The 18,071-nt window shown below is 40.5% G+C and overlaps 1 protein-coding gene across 1 annotated transcript in view; it reads left to right on the top strand.

Annotated features, from left to right (window-relative positions):
• The first annotated feature begins 49 nt into the window (after positions 1-49).
• LOC105197873 (protein kibra) overlaps positions 50-18,071 on the top strand; it is a 65,603-nt gene continuing 47,581 nt past the window's right edge. Inside the window, exon 1 of the mRNA XM_011164467.3 lies at positions 50-2,656. Coding sequence (XP_011162769.1) covers positions 2,529-2,656 — 128 coding nt within the window. The 5' untranslated portion in view covers positions 50-2,528. The remainder of the gene's footprint in view (positions 2,657-18,071) is intronic.

Raw genomic sequence — 18,071 nt, 5'->3', positions numbered from 1 at the left:
ATTAATGTTTGATATTTAATCTCAATGCAACTTTCAACTAATTAGTTCTTCGTTCATGCTACATTTTAACGTAACTAAATTAATTTTATAAGCCATTAATTTTAATTTAATTTAATAATAAAAAAAATAAATGTCAATTTATTCAACTCTGCTCGGAACGATTCCGTGGGTGCACCTGCGCCTACGGTGTCGTACGGTGGCGCCATTTTCACGGCATAGCGGCAAATATGCGAAGCGGTCGAAAGGGCAAACACGCTCGTTATTCCCGCTGCCTCTCGCGCGCGCGTGCGCGCCACCGGTCAGAGGCGCACGAAAGGCACACCGGCGGCGACGGTAGTGGGAAGGAGACGGCACGATGGGCGCCGACACCGACGTAACGAGGATCGAACATGGCGGTCGGTTGGTCGAGGAAGAGTCGCGGGTGGAAGGGAAACGAACGAACGAGCGACGTGGACGGACGACGCGGGTTAGACGAGGACGACGACACTACGGCGGTAGGAGGGCAGAGCTACGTTCCTCGCGGTGAATACTGTGTGAAAAGGTAGTGGAAGGGGGACGGAAAGAGATGAAGCCCGAGCGGGAGAGAGAAGGAGCGAGAGAGGAGCGAGAGGAAGAGAGATATTGCCAGGCCGCATGAACGTCCCCAGTGGCACGCTCGCAGGACGCACACTTGGCATGCACGTAGCTGTGACGCGAGGTGGTAGTATCGTCGGAAACGAGAAAATCCGTCCGTGGCGTGCGAACGTAACGAGAAATCTGGTGTAACAACGTGCGCAGAGAACGAGGAGTTATTCCCGGAGACTGTTTGTCGCAAGGGTACGAAGAGAAGTAAAGAGACAGACCCTCGTCTCTCTCTCTCACCGGCCAAGACTCGACATCGGACGGGAGATCGGACACAATCAACGGGGACAGTCGACGATACCGTCTTCATCGCTGTCGTCAGTGCGTCGCTGGTACGAAGTCAAACGGGAACGCGGGAGCGTACGAGAGTGACAAGAGAGAGAAAAACGGTAAAGGAGAGACACATACACATATACACACACACGGATCGTCTTCTTACTCGCGTCGAGAGCGAGGGCAGCGTCGAGTTCCCACATTCCTAGCTGCGTGCGAAAAACGTCGAGATCCGCTGCGCGGCATTAGCATTACAGCCGCGCGGCTAATGCAACGAGGAAAAGGGAACACGGTGAAACGTGCTTCGCTGCTGCCGCCGCTGCCGCCACACGGAGCCGGCGATAGCGCGCGTCACTCGAAACGGGTCGCGGGTCGTTCCGCCTCCGCCACCGTCGTCGCCGTCGCCGCAGTCGCGGGAGGCCCGACGTCGTCGCTGTAGCGTTCGTCAAGGAGCAGCGCGCACAACGTGAAACCCAGGTCAATCGGACGATTGTACTTTGATTACTGACACCCGGCGTATCGTGTGTATGTAGTGCGCCAGTTCGTGACTCGTGCGCGTGGCACAGCGGCAGCCTTGAAGGTGACACCTCGGAAGAGGAGGATGGTGCTCCGCTACTACCGTCCACTGGGGTGAGAACGGATAACACAAGTGCACGGGAAAATCTCCGAGAGGTGTGTTGTTTTGTTTGTTTTATTTTACTTTTCGTGTCTCCTTGTTCTGTCATTGTGCTTCGAGGAAAAAGAGCGGGAAGATCGTTGCGGTGTCGTACGCGTAAACGCAGCATTCCAGAATCAGCGGGGGGTGGGGGGCGGGTGGGGGATCTTGTGCGCGAGTGTGTCGAGAACGAGAGGAGATAAATAAATGATAAATAAATGGGTGATTGGTGATACAACGATGATGGTGGTGATAATACGCGAAGTGCAGTCGATCGATGCACCCGTGCGAGCGCAAACCCGTCACGACAACACCGTCTCCGTCGTTGTCGCTCGCCGCCTCGGGCTGCTCCTCGACGGCTGGCCGTGTTAACGGTGGAATTCCGCTCGAGAGGAATCTGAAGGCGGGGACTCTGACGTCACTCCGCTCATGATAATGAGGTATTCATGATGGCGGAGTAGTGCGCACGAACCAGAAAGACAGAAAGGAAAAAGGGGAAAGAGAGAGAGAGAGAGAGAGAGAGAGAAACGTGCGCGTACACATATGCGAGTGTACGTTCCTGGTCTCGCTGTTCCTTCTGTGCCCGCGTGTGTGTACAATACGTTTTATCGCCATCCTCGTCTCCCCGGAACCACCGCCGTCGTTCGCCGTCTCGCTCGATCCCCCTCCCCCCTTCCCCCGTCCACCTGCCCTTCTACGGCCGGGTCGCCCGTCCTCTTGGTCTTTCGTTCCTTCTCTCTCCTTCCCTCCCTCCTTCTCCTCCTCCTCGACCACCACCACCACCACTACCGCCACCATCCCTCCATCCATCCCTCGCGCCGTCTACCTGTCTCATTCTCTCCCGTTCTCTCGTGTCGCGGCCGTCGTACGAGCGTGCCGTATATGCGGCCGAAGAAGCGTGCGTCCGCGCGCACAGATATGCGCCCGTCGACCGCACGACGATAGAGAGATTTTGGATGGATTTAGAGCGCAGTGAAATATGCCAAGGAGACGGAATGGGGAGATACCGCTTCCGGAAGGGTGGGACGTCGCCCAGGACTTCGACGGGAAGGTCTACTTCATCGATCACAATACACGAAAGACTACGTGGATCGATCCCCGTGATAGGTACGTAACAGAAAAAAAAAGTTCTTCCCCTCGGGAGATAAATATACTTAACGAATGCGAAACAAAATAGACGAGATTATTCCCCGGTCGTCGTCAGGCAGGTCACCGGTCGGTCCTCCTCGATGGTTAATACATAACCTCTAAACCAGAGTTGCTCTATAAATTTTAAGATTACGTCTGGATTATTTTTACGTGTGTTTACACGAAATCTTTCATGGAGACAATACAAGCGATTATTTACTTGTAAACTATTTTAAATTGGATAAGACAATATAAAAGGAAATAATTTATGAACACTGAAAAAGAAATTTGTCGAAACATTAAAATATTTATTTTAATTATGTTCAATTAAATATTGAGTTGGTTTAATTAATTCTTGATTAAAATTTGAATGATTGACTTGAATAAATTATTCCTTTTCTGTACTAACTAAATAATTGTTGAATGAATCCAAGGTTTAGTTGATTGTATACTTCAAAAATTTATTTGTGGGATATACATTTATATCATTGAAATAAATCATTATTCAATTAAGTACGACGAAATGAAATTTTATTCCTAGTAAAAAATTCAATTAATAAGAATGAGATATATTTCATTGTCACAATCAATTTTTTGTACAATCAATAAATATCCAAGAGAAATCATGAATAACATTTGCTTGCTAATATCTCGATTTTTTCTTCTCTCATGATTTAATGTTTAGATGGACGACATGTAAAACATAGTTTACATTGTATAATGTAAATTATTTATATTTTACGCGTAAATGCCTAACCTTGCTCTGAACGTTTCTTTCCTTCTCGTCGCTTCTCTCTCTCTCTCTCCCTCTCTCGCGACGTCTTCGGCGCGCGCGAGAGAGAGAGAAAAAGCGTGTGCATATGTCGGTGCAAGTGTGCGTGCGCTCGAGCGTCACGACGATGCCTCCTCTCCCGCCGCGCCGCGCACGAGACCGCGATCTCGCGAGGATACGCGATTCAGCGCGCGATTCGGCGGGAATGCGCGTATACGGGGTGTATCGCGCGAGTCGTGCGCGCTTTCTCCGTAGATTCCACGGCGGATACGGGGCTCGATTTTTCCTCGGCGAGCTTTCGACGGGTCGTTACTATCCGATTTATTCCGTTTTAACACTCGGTTTTCGCATTCGAATTGTCCTCGTCGCGCGTTCGATCCGAATCGTAGGTTCGCGCTCGAAAAAGATGTAAAAATTCACCCGCGAAACGTAATTATTACGCTTATCTCGCAAATCTCCCTGAAGTTTAATTCACGGAAACCCAATTTGCGATTCGCGTACGGCACGAAAGAAGGAACGTTATTGACGCGTGGACGCGGAAACGATATATCGCGGCTGCCAATCTGGCCTCTAACGTCTGTCGTGCAGAGAAAGTGCGCGACTTCCAAGACATCCTGTATATACGTTCGCGCGCGCATAGCTCGCGTGCTTCGGGACCGCGCGAGCGCGCGCGAGAATCGTTGCTCCGTGTGAACGCGCCTTTTCGCATACTTTCCGCGAGCGAGCGCGAGCTCTCACCCGGCGAATTTTTTTTCTTTCCTTTTTTTTCCCTTTTTTTCAGGAAGAATAATGTTTTTCGCGACGATTTTCGCTCGTGTTGCAACGCGTCGACGGGTGATCTGACAAGATAGACGCGCGCCGCGCGCGATAACTTGGCCTCGTGTGAACGCTGCTGAAGTTGATAAAGTATGCATATATATACGCGTACATACACGTACACACGCGCGCCTCGCGTTCTCCAAGTATCGAGGCTGCATAGTTGCATACAGGCACGTACGCTGATCGCGAGAGAAATTGATAGCTAATTCAGCACCAGAATCTTCTAATCTAGAACTCGCGTTTAATCATCAAATACATTACTCCATGTAACTTAATCTTTTTTTTTTTTCGTTTGTGTGTGTAAGTAATTATCGTGAAATATCGTCCTCATGATCTTTACACATGCGGAAAGTCGAAAATCTCTTGATACGTTAAAGCTTCGAGCTTACAAAATGTGAAAGAAAATAATACCTTACACTAGAAGAAAAATATTTTTGAATGTAAAAATACTATTTTCTTATAATTATATATTTTGATGCAAGCATTTGTTTGTTTTGTTTAAGTAATTAGACATATTATCTTGAGTATATACGAGGGTTATTCGGAAAGTAAGGTCCGATTTCTACATAGTTTCCATATTTGTTTTCGGACCTTATTTTCTGGATAACCTTCGTAACTTTTTTTTTACATTTTTTACATTTAAATGATTTTGCAAATAAGCTGATAATAGTATTAAACTTTGTTTTCTTAAATTGAAAAATTTATTTTGAATCTCAAGATAATCTAACAGTAAATATTTTCTAAAACTGCCAGAAAAATTGCTTGATTAAAAATTATTTCTTCATTTTATTTAGGTAAATATTTCAATTAAAAAATTTTTAATTTGACTGCGAATAAATTATTAGGATTCACCGAGTAAATAATTTTTTTTTGATTAAGTAAAATTTTTTGCACATTACACTAAAAAAAGTTTGATAATGATTATCGAAGGTTGAGTGAAATAAATGTCAATTAAATATTTGGTTAATATGGTCAAAAATAATTTTACTTTTCTAAATATTTTATAAATATTACTAAATTTGATTATATTTATACTAAACGTACGCGCATAAAAAATTATCAACTTCATGAAAAATTCGTTTATTATGCTGGGATTGTTAGATAAAAATTGTTCAGATATAAGAGGGTAATTAAGGAGGTATTTCAGCATCGAATGATTACGCGCTATCTGATGTCATTTTAACGATAATGCCCTAGAAAAGTCTGCATTAAATTAACTTAATAGATTAGTGCTCAGTTATCGTTATATTAAAAAAGAGCATTCCGCCTCAGAGATACGGTTTATCAATCTTTTAATAGTCTTGGATACCAGCGACATTTTTCGTCCGCCAGGTCAAATCGCAGAATGGATTTTCCTTCCTCGCACGCCTTGAGATAGATCTTTGTGCGATCCACGAGTAATTCTATGCGATTCTACATTCGTCGCGAGCCTCACGATCCCGTTGCCTATGAAAATCTGTGCGCGCGCGATTGAATGGTACAAACCTTGCGAATCCAAGCTGCAAGTTAAGTTTTCAAATTACAAACCTTTCTTACTGTTTATCTTCCTTGTAACAAACAAATGAGATGTCGATACAAATGTTAATGGATACGACACATCGATAAGATTTACAAATTCTGTACTAAAAAAAAAAAAGGTTGGTAATAAACCAAATGTTGAGTGAATTAATACCAATTAAATATTTGATTAACGTAATAAAAAATAATTTCATTTTTCTAAATAACTTGTAAATATTAAATTTGATAATACTAAATATTTAGAAAAGTAAAATTATTTTTGGTTATATTAGCCGAATATTTGATTATGTCACTCAACATTTGGTAGCTATTATCAAATTCTTTTTTCAGTGTTGAGCATTAGTATTAAATAACGTGTAACATGATCTATTTTATTAGCTACACTTTCAAGTAATTGAACATACGCGACCGTTCGGAAGTAATATTTTATCTGAACGATTAATTTTGTCTAAACTCGTCTAAAGCTTACCTAAGAGGCGCGCCTCCTCGTCGTCGAATATAATTCCCGAATTTCCCCTTCAAACGCGATCGAGTTTTTTCATGCCAATTAATTTAAGGAGGCCGCAAAGCCCGCGACTCGCAGCTGGCTACACGCCGGTCGGCGGCGCCGCCGCCGCTGCCGCCGTCGCCGCCGCCCCGTGTGAGCGCCGCTTAAGTTCGCGGGGCGTCGTATCCGCGCGAGTACGCGTATATATCCATACCATGCCATGCCATGCTATGCCATGCCATGCCATGCCATGCCATGCCATGCCATACACACCGCGCGCGCAACGCGTCGGGACTCGCCGGGACTCGCCGCGCCCGCATTCCATCCGCCAGGGCCGCGGCGCGCGCTCTCTCGCCTCGCTGAAAAACGCGAGAAATCTGGCGATCAGGCAGGCTCGGCGTTGGCCGCCTGGCCTCTCTCGTCTCGCGGCCGCGCGGAAATCGAAACGCCGCCGCGCCGCGCCGCGCCGCGCGGCGGATCATGGAGCGAGCCTTGGCTGCTGCCGCTGCTCTTGCTCTTGCTTCTCTCGCGCGCGAAGATCGAGACGAGGCGCCTCGGATCGCGCGTTAAGAACGCGGTTTAACTTTGCGAAAGTTCGACTGAAGTCTGCTCGGCCGAGTTATGCAGACGCGCATAATTTTCGCCTCGTTCAAGAGCGTATTGCGGACAGCGAGGCTGTCGTGTATCGCTTCGCGGAACATACGCGCATTCTATTACCTCATTTAATTGACTTCTTATCGAAATTGAAACGACGTGTAATTGTCCAATTATTTTTAACTTAACTGTTTTTCTAATGATCACACGAGTAACAATGTAATACCTAGTGATTACCGATGGTCATTTAATATGTGTTGAAAAGTAGAAATTGCATTTGTCTGTTCTGTCTCGGAAGAAATATTATCTGTATATATTAATAATAATAACAATATACATAATAATATATATTATTATTATATAATACATATAGTAAAAATATATAATAATTAGTTGTGAAGACTCCTTAAAAATGACTCCTTCAAAGTGATTCCTTAAAATCGAGCTTATCTTGCACAAGTCGGTATCTCGACCTTTAAATAATATCTAATTATCTACATATATGTATATATATACAAAACTTCATGCTTATAATACGATAGTTATATAACCCGAGATTGGCATTGATTCGATCGCAAGATAAGATTTTGCGATTAGATTACGTTTTCGGCGGAACGGTAGCTGCATAGATAAAAGAAGACGTCAGCCCGTGCATTTTCGACGCGCGGTTTATCTCCGCTAAATGCGGGTGCTACCCTTTCCCCCCGTGGCTAAAACCACCTAAGCCACGAGCTCGGAATGAACTCGTTTTGTTCGCCAATTTGTAAGCTGTCGTTTGGCGGCGCGAAAAAAAGTATGATTTACGATTGCTACCTCGTAAAAGTGCGCGGGCCGGTGCGGTGTGTGACGCCGCGAAATGTGTTCGACGCCCGACGAAACGTTATGTGTACCCTACGTGGCCCGAAAGGATCGCCGTAGACGACATAAAAATGTCAAGCTCTCGAACTTTTTTATCCAGCAGAGCGCGCCGCGCCGAGCGTCTGCAGAGGTCGGAGAGGAGGATGCAGCAGCGTCGGCGCACGGTGCATCTGTAAACAGTGCGATCCTTTTACGCGATTACGAGCGATCGCCTGGTTCTTCTCGAAGGAATGTCTGGCACGGTGGAAAGGATCCAACGTCGAGAGACTTTCCAATTGCATCGAGAAAGAGCCGAAGCCAAGATCGAAGCTCCTCGCGCTTCTTCTCGAAACTGGTGCAGTCCCATCTGCCCGTTTGCCGTGAGCGATCGATCGATATTAATCAACGAATGACAACGAAATGCGATTGCAAAGTGCAAAGTGGCCCAATGGAAAACGTAACTGCAGAACGTATCTGAAGAATTATTCATATATCTATGCTGATCGATCAGTAGATCGTCGATCGGTCGTACGTAATTCGGAAGTGCAAGATCGGATCGGCATTATCAGGCCAATCGTTTGCTATCGATTCACTGATAAGGATAACAATACGGCGCAACAAAAAATATATAGATTAGATATTTGCGAACATCCGAATACCTTCGGCGCGGTCAGAAACCAGCTCGTGTTTTCATTTATACATCCGGAGACGAGTCCGAAAGAATTTACGCAATCAGGAATTTACAGTCGTAATCGGTCCGCTCGCCGAATATTACCAAAGTGGTTTAATACTCGTTGGCGACGGAGCAGAGGGTGGAGCGCGGTATACGTGCGGTTTATATGGACCAAAACTCCGCGTGCCGATTCCGCGTGCACATAGCCGTGGGCTGTTGTGTAAGTGCACCGTCTTACGGGGCCAACCGGTATATAACGTACCTGCAACCGACCTGTGCCTAAAAATAGACTCCCGCCCGTTTTCAGTACATCCTTTGCCTGACGCGGGGGTATTACTCTTTCGATTTTTCGTATCTCGAGGACTGTTAGCCGCGTATACGAGGGGACATTATTTCGTTTATTTTTGTCGCGGGACTTGACTCTATATAGAAGTCGCGCGCATTTAAGAGGAGTCTCGCGAGAGGAAATTGAGATACGCTAAATGAGGAGAGCAGTAGATTACGTGTACAAAGTAACGTTGACATTTAGAAATTCCATGTGATTTTCCGTTGGCGTTTCTTATTGATAATAAGAATCTGTCTATCGGCAAGAGTATTGTTTACTTCCAATTATCTGAATATCGAGGAAAGGAGCGTACGAATAATCGGGGAACACGAATGATTTAGTGCATGTTGCACTTTATTCAAGCACGTGCAGTGACTGCGTTTATATAATTGCAAATTATTTACGATATAAAAGAAGGAGCGGGCGTATATCATTTATATCTGCATAGCTCGCGATTTTTGTTTGCCTCCGAGATTTGATAACGGATGCTACACAATGTGCAATGCCATTGTTGGTCATCGTCAATCCGCGATTGTTTATCTCAAGAAATGACATTATTAACCCTTTTTAAAATAAATTATTTGTTTAATTTAAATAAATAATGTTTCAATTCGAAAAAAGTACTGACAGAAATGTAAGAAATTTAGTTGTTTTAAAAACTTCTTTCTTTTATTTAAAAAAAAAGATTTCTTTCATTCAAATAAATTTTTTTTTTTTATTCAAAGAAACTTTTCTTCTGTTGTCGAATGAATATTTTTTTCAATACAAAAATTTGGAATGAATAAAATTTGTAACCCAATTAAAAGTTTTATGTATTCATCGCATATACCAATCGTACGTGAGCAGATAAAATATTCGAGCACAAAGTATTTCGAGATCGCATGTCGCGTTGACGACGAAAAAATCACGGAAAAGAAAATTCCACCTTTGTCGTTTCGAAGGAAAGGGGGAGAGGTGTCCCCGTGTGCGTACGTACCCGGAATTAATCCGGCTGTTCTTGTTTTCGTGTTGAAACGCGAGCGACACGCACGGCGCGGAGCCGCGGTTCCGCGTATCGCCTTCCGTTCGTCGAAATCTCGAAATTTCGTTCCCCGAAACGCATCTCCTTTCTCCTTTCCTCTTTCGTCTCGCCGTGTCTCTCTCTTCAACCGAGAGTGCGTGGCACGCACGTATGCACGCGAACCTCCCCTCTCGATGCGATCGCAAGTGCGCCGCATCTGCCTGCCTCTGTGTTTAGAGAGAGCGAAAGAGAGATAGATAGAGAGATTTCATCTCTCGTCCTTCCTCTCCCTTCTTCCTCCCATGGTTCACACCCTGCGTTGCCCTTCGCATTCCATTCGGTAGTAAGATCTAGGCGTTTGTCATAGCTATTATATTCACAGTGTACAGTCGCGTTTATTATAGTTGCGACACTTTTTCTTTGATGATTTTTGGAATGTAGCCTTGCTCATCGAGCGGCGAACATAATTGATTGGATCCATAAGTAAGAACCAATCACGTTCTCAGCTCTCGTTAGAGTTGCGCCGTCAGAAACTCATCGAAAAAAAAGTATCGCAGCCCTAATGACCGCGACTGTACGTATTCGTCTTTTTCTTTACTACCTCTGCTTTTGCATTTACCAAATAAATTCACGGGCTAACGTATGTACATCATAATTGTCGCGCGAACGTCGTTGGTAATTCGATACATGTTATTACACACACCGTACGGCTGTATTATTTATATAAATTGCGTTATACCGTTACACGTTAGCGCGACAATTTAACGCGATGAGCGTTTAAGACGCGATGGAAGGAATTATGCCGCATGCATACGGATTCGTGTATTAGCGCGTTTATACTTCGGTTAGCACAAATCGAGGTAAAACGCAACGTGTTTTAATTCGTATAACATCAAACAAAATTTTTACTGCAAAAATTAGACGTTCGAAAATCCATAATAATTTTTTTCAGAGTTGTAATTTCTGTATATAGATTTTATTAAATAATCAGTGCGTTTAAAATAATTTTAAATAGCTAAAAAAGTGTCTCAAATACATATAGTCAATCATAATAAAAGCATATTACAAATCCCATGGATCATTATCAGCGTAGCATTTTCAGGTGATGATCAAAATGTTATCAATGGTAATTTACTATTTATTATTTTTTTACATATAATTTCCTAATCATTCTTTTAACTTTTAATAAACTTACAATGATGAAACGCTTGCTACCAAATTACGAGAGTGGCAGAGATATAATGCGCCAGGGACTATAGTAATATCTATTATACATCTTGTTTTCGGCCTCTTTTCTGCTCTTCCCTCCTTCCCTCTCTTTCTTTTTCTCTTTATTTCTAGATCCGCGCTAAGCGCTCCACTACTACGCTTCCGTACGTAAATCGTGACGTAAATCTAGCTTGCATGAGCTCGCGGAAGGATTTCGCTGCCAAATATTTTTGGATTATGTACGGGCAGGGCCGGTCCCTCAGAGTGTTTCTCGGCAAGAGGGAAAAAGAGACGGAGGGCGCATGAGCGAACACGTGCTTGCGACTTGTTGCGCGCGCATGAGAGGCGTTACTTGATATATTTTAGATATTTTATGTAGACGTTTGTATGTGTTAATAATCAAAATGTATCTGGTGGTTTTAAAGACATCGAATTTTATCAGTAAATCATTATTTGTTTTCAAAAATTTGTGTACATACATGTGTACGTACCCCAGATTTTAATCGATATACTGCAATTTCTTTTGCAATGAAACAGGAAATAAAATTGCAAGTCAAGCACGAGTATAGCACAGCATAATGATTATTCGATTGTTTAATATAAATCTATATCATACACATCCGCGCATAACTTGAAAAAAATAATTTCTTACATAGAATAATTTACATAGAAATATGTATAAAAATTGCAAGTTATTTTCAACATGATATATTTATTTTTACGCTTTTTACATCTTGTTTTTACAAAATAAAAAATTCAATAGATGATACTTTTGAATGCTGCATGCTGAAGGTTATCGATTTTGTTTTAATCGTATGCATTAATCAATCAAAACGGCGTGCATTTCATGTTGACGGATCACGATGAGAGCGTGTCCCTTTTTCATTCCACCCCGATATTCATTTAAAGAAATAACTCATTTAGATACGTTCGATAAATCGCGCTATTTTAAGCCGAAGCAACGCACGTTCGAGCGACACTCTCGCGAGTTACGCTCGAATGGATGCGAGAGTATGTCGCGTATTGTAACGTACACGCGTGACCGAAGCCGTGGCACGGATCGCGGGACAGTGTTCCCAAATTTGGAAATTCAATACATTCCTGCGCCGTGACACGGCCGCATAACCGAGGACGAAGGCAAACGGAGATTCCTGCGGAGAATGCCATTATTTTCTTCTCGGAATCTTTACGCCCCGGCATAAATGCCGTGGCGAAACCAGTCGTGTCCCTCGACAAAACGGCCATTACGCCCAGTTAAAAATATTTTAAACTGTCATTAGCCGCAATTACAATTTACGTTTTATGCAGCTACGCGCCTTACCGTAAACCACTGTCACCGTATATATGCAATTAGTCGGTCGCGTATTGAAAAACAACGAACTCGAGGATCACGCTCGCGCAGTATATTTCTGCTATGCGCTGGGAATATTTCTATTTTAAAGTTCACGAATTTAGACTTTTCTGTATAAATCTTCTGCGCGGAGAGGACAATTTCGCTGAAATACAAATATGAAAGTAATTGCATTGAACCATTTGAAAAATTGTATCGAATGTTCGACTTGTTTGCTACAAAGTTAAACCTGTTTGCAACAACATTGTCAACATGCTTGGACGTTCTTTATAATTATTTTGATGGCTCAACATAAAATTATTTTTTGGTCTGTATTTAGCTAAATTTTTAGTTGCTGCTATAAGATAATAAGCAGTTAAAAAAAATAGCAAACTGTTTATTTTTGTAAAAATGTTTATTTCAGACTTTATCTATGATAATAAATTACATAAATTGACGTAAACAAATGTAGTTTAAAAAAGAAAAATGAAAAACTTTTTCTGAGAGTCTTTATCTATGAGATATATTTTTAACTTTTAACTTTATTCATCTTTATTAATTTTTACGTGTAATTATGTAAAAGTAAAAAAATTAAATGTTTTATAAAAATTAGTATTTTACTGCCATCTTCTTTAAAGATGTAGGTCATTTTATAGTAGTCTGTGCGCTGTGCCAATTTTATTGTCCAGCACTGTGAATAACAGATAGAGTGCAATTCTATATATAATGCTTTTTTCTTTGCAATGTTTGAATTATCTAGAAAATTATGTAATAATAAGAGCTAGAAACGATTCATCTCATGATTGCGTTTCACGAACGCTAAGCATCTCATCCTTCCGCGCCAAAGATTAACGGAAAATTTGGTGTTCTAGATAATCGTGAAAATCGATCGCAACTCGTGTGATTACCGATCTAGAAACGACTCGACCAATTTTCCAATAGATGCTGGCGATCGCGTTGCGCCTCGTCGCGCGTACGCAAAGCAGATCGGCGCGTTAAAGCGCGCCTCACGCGTACGCTTTCAACCTCGTTCCAGATGCAATGGACATTCCTAGACGATGTATCCCCGTCGCCGCGCGTTTCTTCATTATCGGGCCAGTAACTTCGCCAGCATCACGTTTCGCACGTCGCCTCATTTTCTCCTTTCAAGTGCGCGATCGATCGATCGAGCGACCGATCGATCGCGTCTCGCTCAGGTGGCTTCGCCGCCGCCGTCCACGATGAGCATGAGTGCGAAAATGTGAACGATATCTCTGTACGTGCGTGCGTTCGTTAATGTATAAAGTTGGATCAAGACCAACAAACCAGCCAGGACGAATAATCGCGAATATTTACGAACGAAAGTAATTCTTTTTGTTTATATACATTGAAAAGTAATTTTTTATGTTCAAGTAAATATATTTTAACATTATTTCCTTCATATATTTCCTAAGTTTAAAAATAAATTATTTTATATTAACTAATATTTATTTAAATCAAGGAAATGATGTTAAAATACACTAAAAAAATTTTTTTTAACTTGATTAAATTTCTTCAAGTATTTTATGCATTTATGTTAAATATTTGAATAGAAAAAATATAATCAGGTTAAAAATTTTTTTAAATTAATTTAACAACTTTTTTTCTTAAAGTATATTTATTTGAACATAAAATCTTTTTGTCTACATATAAAAATTAGTTATTCTTTTTCTTTTTAGTAAAGAGTAATTCTTTATACATATATCGACAACACACACACACACACACACACACACACACACACACACACACACACACACACACAAGCACGTACAGAAATAGATCGTAATTCATCGATATGAATTTAGCATTCGCTCGTACTCGCAGCTCGATTTACATTCATCGAAGCAAGTTCGTTTATTCGTGTTCGTTCGCTCTCTTCGCTCGATGTGAATCCGGCTTTACTCGCTCGCTCGCAGTACCCTTGGGGCAGAGCCAGGTAGCCGAAGAGGCACCCACGCACGCGAGCCGCATGCCCACGCATAAACGCGTGCGCCCGCATTATTCAGGGCCGTGTTTCACCTCAGCCGACGAGAGGACACTGCCACACCTGTCGAGGCACTCGCTCTCGCTCTCGGAGGTTCTCTCCTCCCCGGAATTCTCTCTCGGAACTCTCGCGGTTCTCGCGGAAGAAATTAATCCACGGGGACGCGTGTTTAATGCATTCCCGTGCGACTGCTTTTCCCCTCCTTCCTCTGTGCGACAAAAACAGACGACTGGGAAATACTAACTATTTATGAATGAAACTTTCGAATTCCGTAAAGAATCTGGAATGTGTCACTGTGTGGGCAAGAATTTTTTTTCTCTTCTTTTCTTTTCTTACGATGGAAATAAGGGCTGAATGAGTTCATTCAGAGTTGTTTAACACATCCGTTTTACGCTTCCAGTGTGTATTTTAACTTGGGTACTATGTCTTTGGTCACGTTACTCGGATATTTCCTGCAGTATTATCTGCAGAAAATGATTTTTACCGCTTTCTAAAAATTTTTGTTGTATTGTTAAGGATTTGAGAACAAGAAACTGCTGTAACGAGACAAGAACATAGCATTTTCGAAACAAATTCTATTCCGATTTAATTTCATTTTATGTACCATTAATTATATCTGTACTAATTAGTACGCTTTTGACAAGCGTAGGCGGTTATTCCGTAATATTCGTTTATTAGAAAATTAAATTTTATATCAAACAATTAATAATACACTTCGATGAATTAGTAATCGTACGTTCGTTAAATGTGACGCTATTTCAGGAATTTTAGGCGACTCCCCGCCGTTATGTATCTATGCGTAAGCGTTACTTGAACTCCTTATCTCAAAGTGGATTAAGATAGGAATTTAACGCGTTGGCCGGTGCGTCGAAGCGAGAAGACGAGAATGCCGTTCGTTGCCAGATCGCCTACGCTTTAACGCGAACGTAATTTCGGAGATATTATTATAATAGGCGTCATTTATTTGCGCGAATAATTACTCTATCACGTATTCGGGATATTCCAGATCTCTGATCAACCGCCTTTCATTTAATTCTTGCATTAATTTGGACTTTTCTTTAATGAATGAATTGAGTTGAATATAAATCGCCAATTTTCTGATTCAAGTATTTTTACGATTAATCTTTACGATTACTATCTTGATTAAAATCTAGTTTAAATTAAGGTAGGAAAAATAATTTCGTTATTCGTTTATTCTTCTGAGTTTGGTAAAATTTTTTTATTTTTTAATCGCTGATAATTTAAGACTTATATGTGTTTTTCTTGAAGAGAACTGATAGTTATTAATCCAGAAATTTCCAAATGAAAAGCTAGGTTTTGATTATCTTGTGTAAATAATTCTTGTAATAACATCGTGACTACTTTTATTATTATTATTTTTTTTAATTAAATACATATTACTTAGATTGGAATAGGAAGACTTCTTAATGGAAATACACAAACAGTATTTAAATTATAAAAAATTAAAGATACCACCACTTGAATTTTGTTAAAAAACTAAAGATACTATCACTTAGGTTTTATTTATGACAAGTTATATCAGTAGTTTTTTTTTTAGAATTAAAGTTACAATAATTTGGATTGGAATAGAAAGACTTGAATACATATACAAAGACCAATTGGATTTTATTTGTTAAAAAGTAGTACAACAGTTATATGTTTTAAAGAATATATTCTTTTTTTAATTGGTATGATTTTAAGATTTCATACAGTTAAAAAAAATGCACATTCCTTATTATAGATTGAAGTAGATAATACAATTTTATGATATCATTATTTTTTTGGGTACATGCTACTTTTATTTATTTATTTTTATTAAACACATATATCACTTGGATTTTGTAAAAAAATTTAAAGATGCTATCATGTGAGTTTTATAAAAAAATAAAAATGAAAGTTAGAGGCGCACACACATATTCACTGGCTTTTTTAAAAAAATAATTTTAAACGATTCTTGTAATAACGTCGCAACATTTCTCTCAGAAATGTTATCCCGTATGGAGTCATCGTCATCGTTCGCGGAGAGTTACAGAAATATAAGTTTTAGTGACACCTGGCAGGCTCGGCCAATGCGACATTAAGTGTCATCCCATATATTCGCGTCAAGAGATTACCCTTCGCGGGATATATGGAATGCACATTCGTGCGGAGAATTTACGACATTTTTTCATTGTAGCCACGAGAGGAATATCCATTTAGGTACGAATCGTTTCCTTAATTGAATAATGCGAATTTTTTTTTTTTTACGTATTCGACGTATTGGACGACGGTGTCGCTCTTTTTACGATTATTCCGGTCGTAAATAACACGCGTGTGCGAGCGTAGAAATACTATTTGAGTACTTTATTGATTCTATTTGAGTATTTATTGCAATATTAAGATTTATTGTGCATGCTTAAATCGTGCCTCGAATGTCAACCTGTATTACCGTTTTTTTTTTTCTTCCTTAAACTCTTCTTATACTTTATTGATATTTTTTGTCGATTCTTTTATTTGGCTCGGATTAACAAGGAGAAAGCTAAACTTTGGATAATGTCCGAAATTCATATTTTATCGTGATTCTGATTTCTGTTTCTTAACGTACGCAGCACGTTTCTACTTTCCATCGCTATTAGACTTGCGACATTCACGAAAAGACTTCGTGTAGGCGTTCTTTCGTAAACGGTCGTGAGCGACAGGAATATTACTGTAATCTGTCTCGCGAGCCTATTGTTTCCTTCGTACGCAATGCACAGGTATGTGCGCGACAGATTGCGATCTAGGAATCTCATGCACGCAGCAGGAAATGCGCCTTATCCTGCGAACGTTCGTGCCACGATAATCGCGATCGAATAAGATTAAGAAATTTTTTTTTCATATTCTAAACACTATAAAGAATGATATAAGATTCAAAGAAAATTTAACTTTGTTAAAAGTTGAGGATCACGTAACCCCTTAATTCAACTGGTTTAGCCTTAGTTTCGTACGCGTATTATTAATCTTTTCGAAAAGTAATTCCGTCTTACGCATCTCTCGTTTAGTGTAAACGATTTATTCTAATTCGAAATGATCCAAAAAGATATTTGAATTTTTTCGATTTTTTTTCTGAATGATAATCGCATATTTCCGCGACCATAATTGCAAGTTGTTAACGAAGTGTAAATTCGTAACTTTGTTTTTCCGTTGGAAACGCACGTCTCGTCAATGGGTCCGGTGAGGTGTTCATCGATAACCGGCTGGTGAATGATCGTACGCCGTGCCTAGTCTTATCGGAGTGGCACAAATGAACCTGTTGTTACTAGTCGTTATCACTTCTTATGGTCGTGAACCTATATTAGAAGCTCGTTAAAGTTCTCACGTTGAAATTTTCAACGTCAACTTTCTCTTACCTGTGTGAAGACCCTTGTCAATTAATGTTGACATTTGAGCGATTATTCGATGCATCCTGCGTTACACACTTTTTATAAATCACGTACCTGTGATTTGTAAAAACCTTTTTTAATTTTGTGCCGGAAGTGGATTCTTCGTAGCATTTAATAATTTTTTTTTTACATCATATCGCTAAATTTTGTATAATTAGTCTGATTTGTTATTTTTCAATTTTTAGTTCATCTGCAAAATTTATCTATATTTTGTTTTCTTAATTTTGTAAACATTTATTTTCTCTTGATTTTATATCTCTTTCTCTTTCTATTCTATTTTTTTTTTTAATTTCACAGATTTTACATGTTTATATTTGTTTTATGATAATTTTTTTTATAATAATTAATTAATTGTAATTAAACACTTTTAATTGTTCAATTGTGATGTTCTTCGATTTTATTGTCAATTATCAACATGCTATTT

The sequence above is a fragment of the Solenopsis invicta genome, chromosome 10 (assembly GCF_016802725.1).
Source record: "Solenopsis invicta isolate M01_SB chromosome 10, UNIL_Sinv_3.0, whole genome shotgun sequence".
NCBI classification, from domain to species: Eukaryota; Metazoa; Arthropoda; class Insecta; order Hymenoptera; family Formicidae; genus Solenopsis; species Solenopsis invicta.
This window is presented reverse-complemented; position numbering and strand designations above follow the sequence as displayed.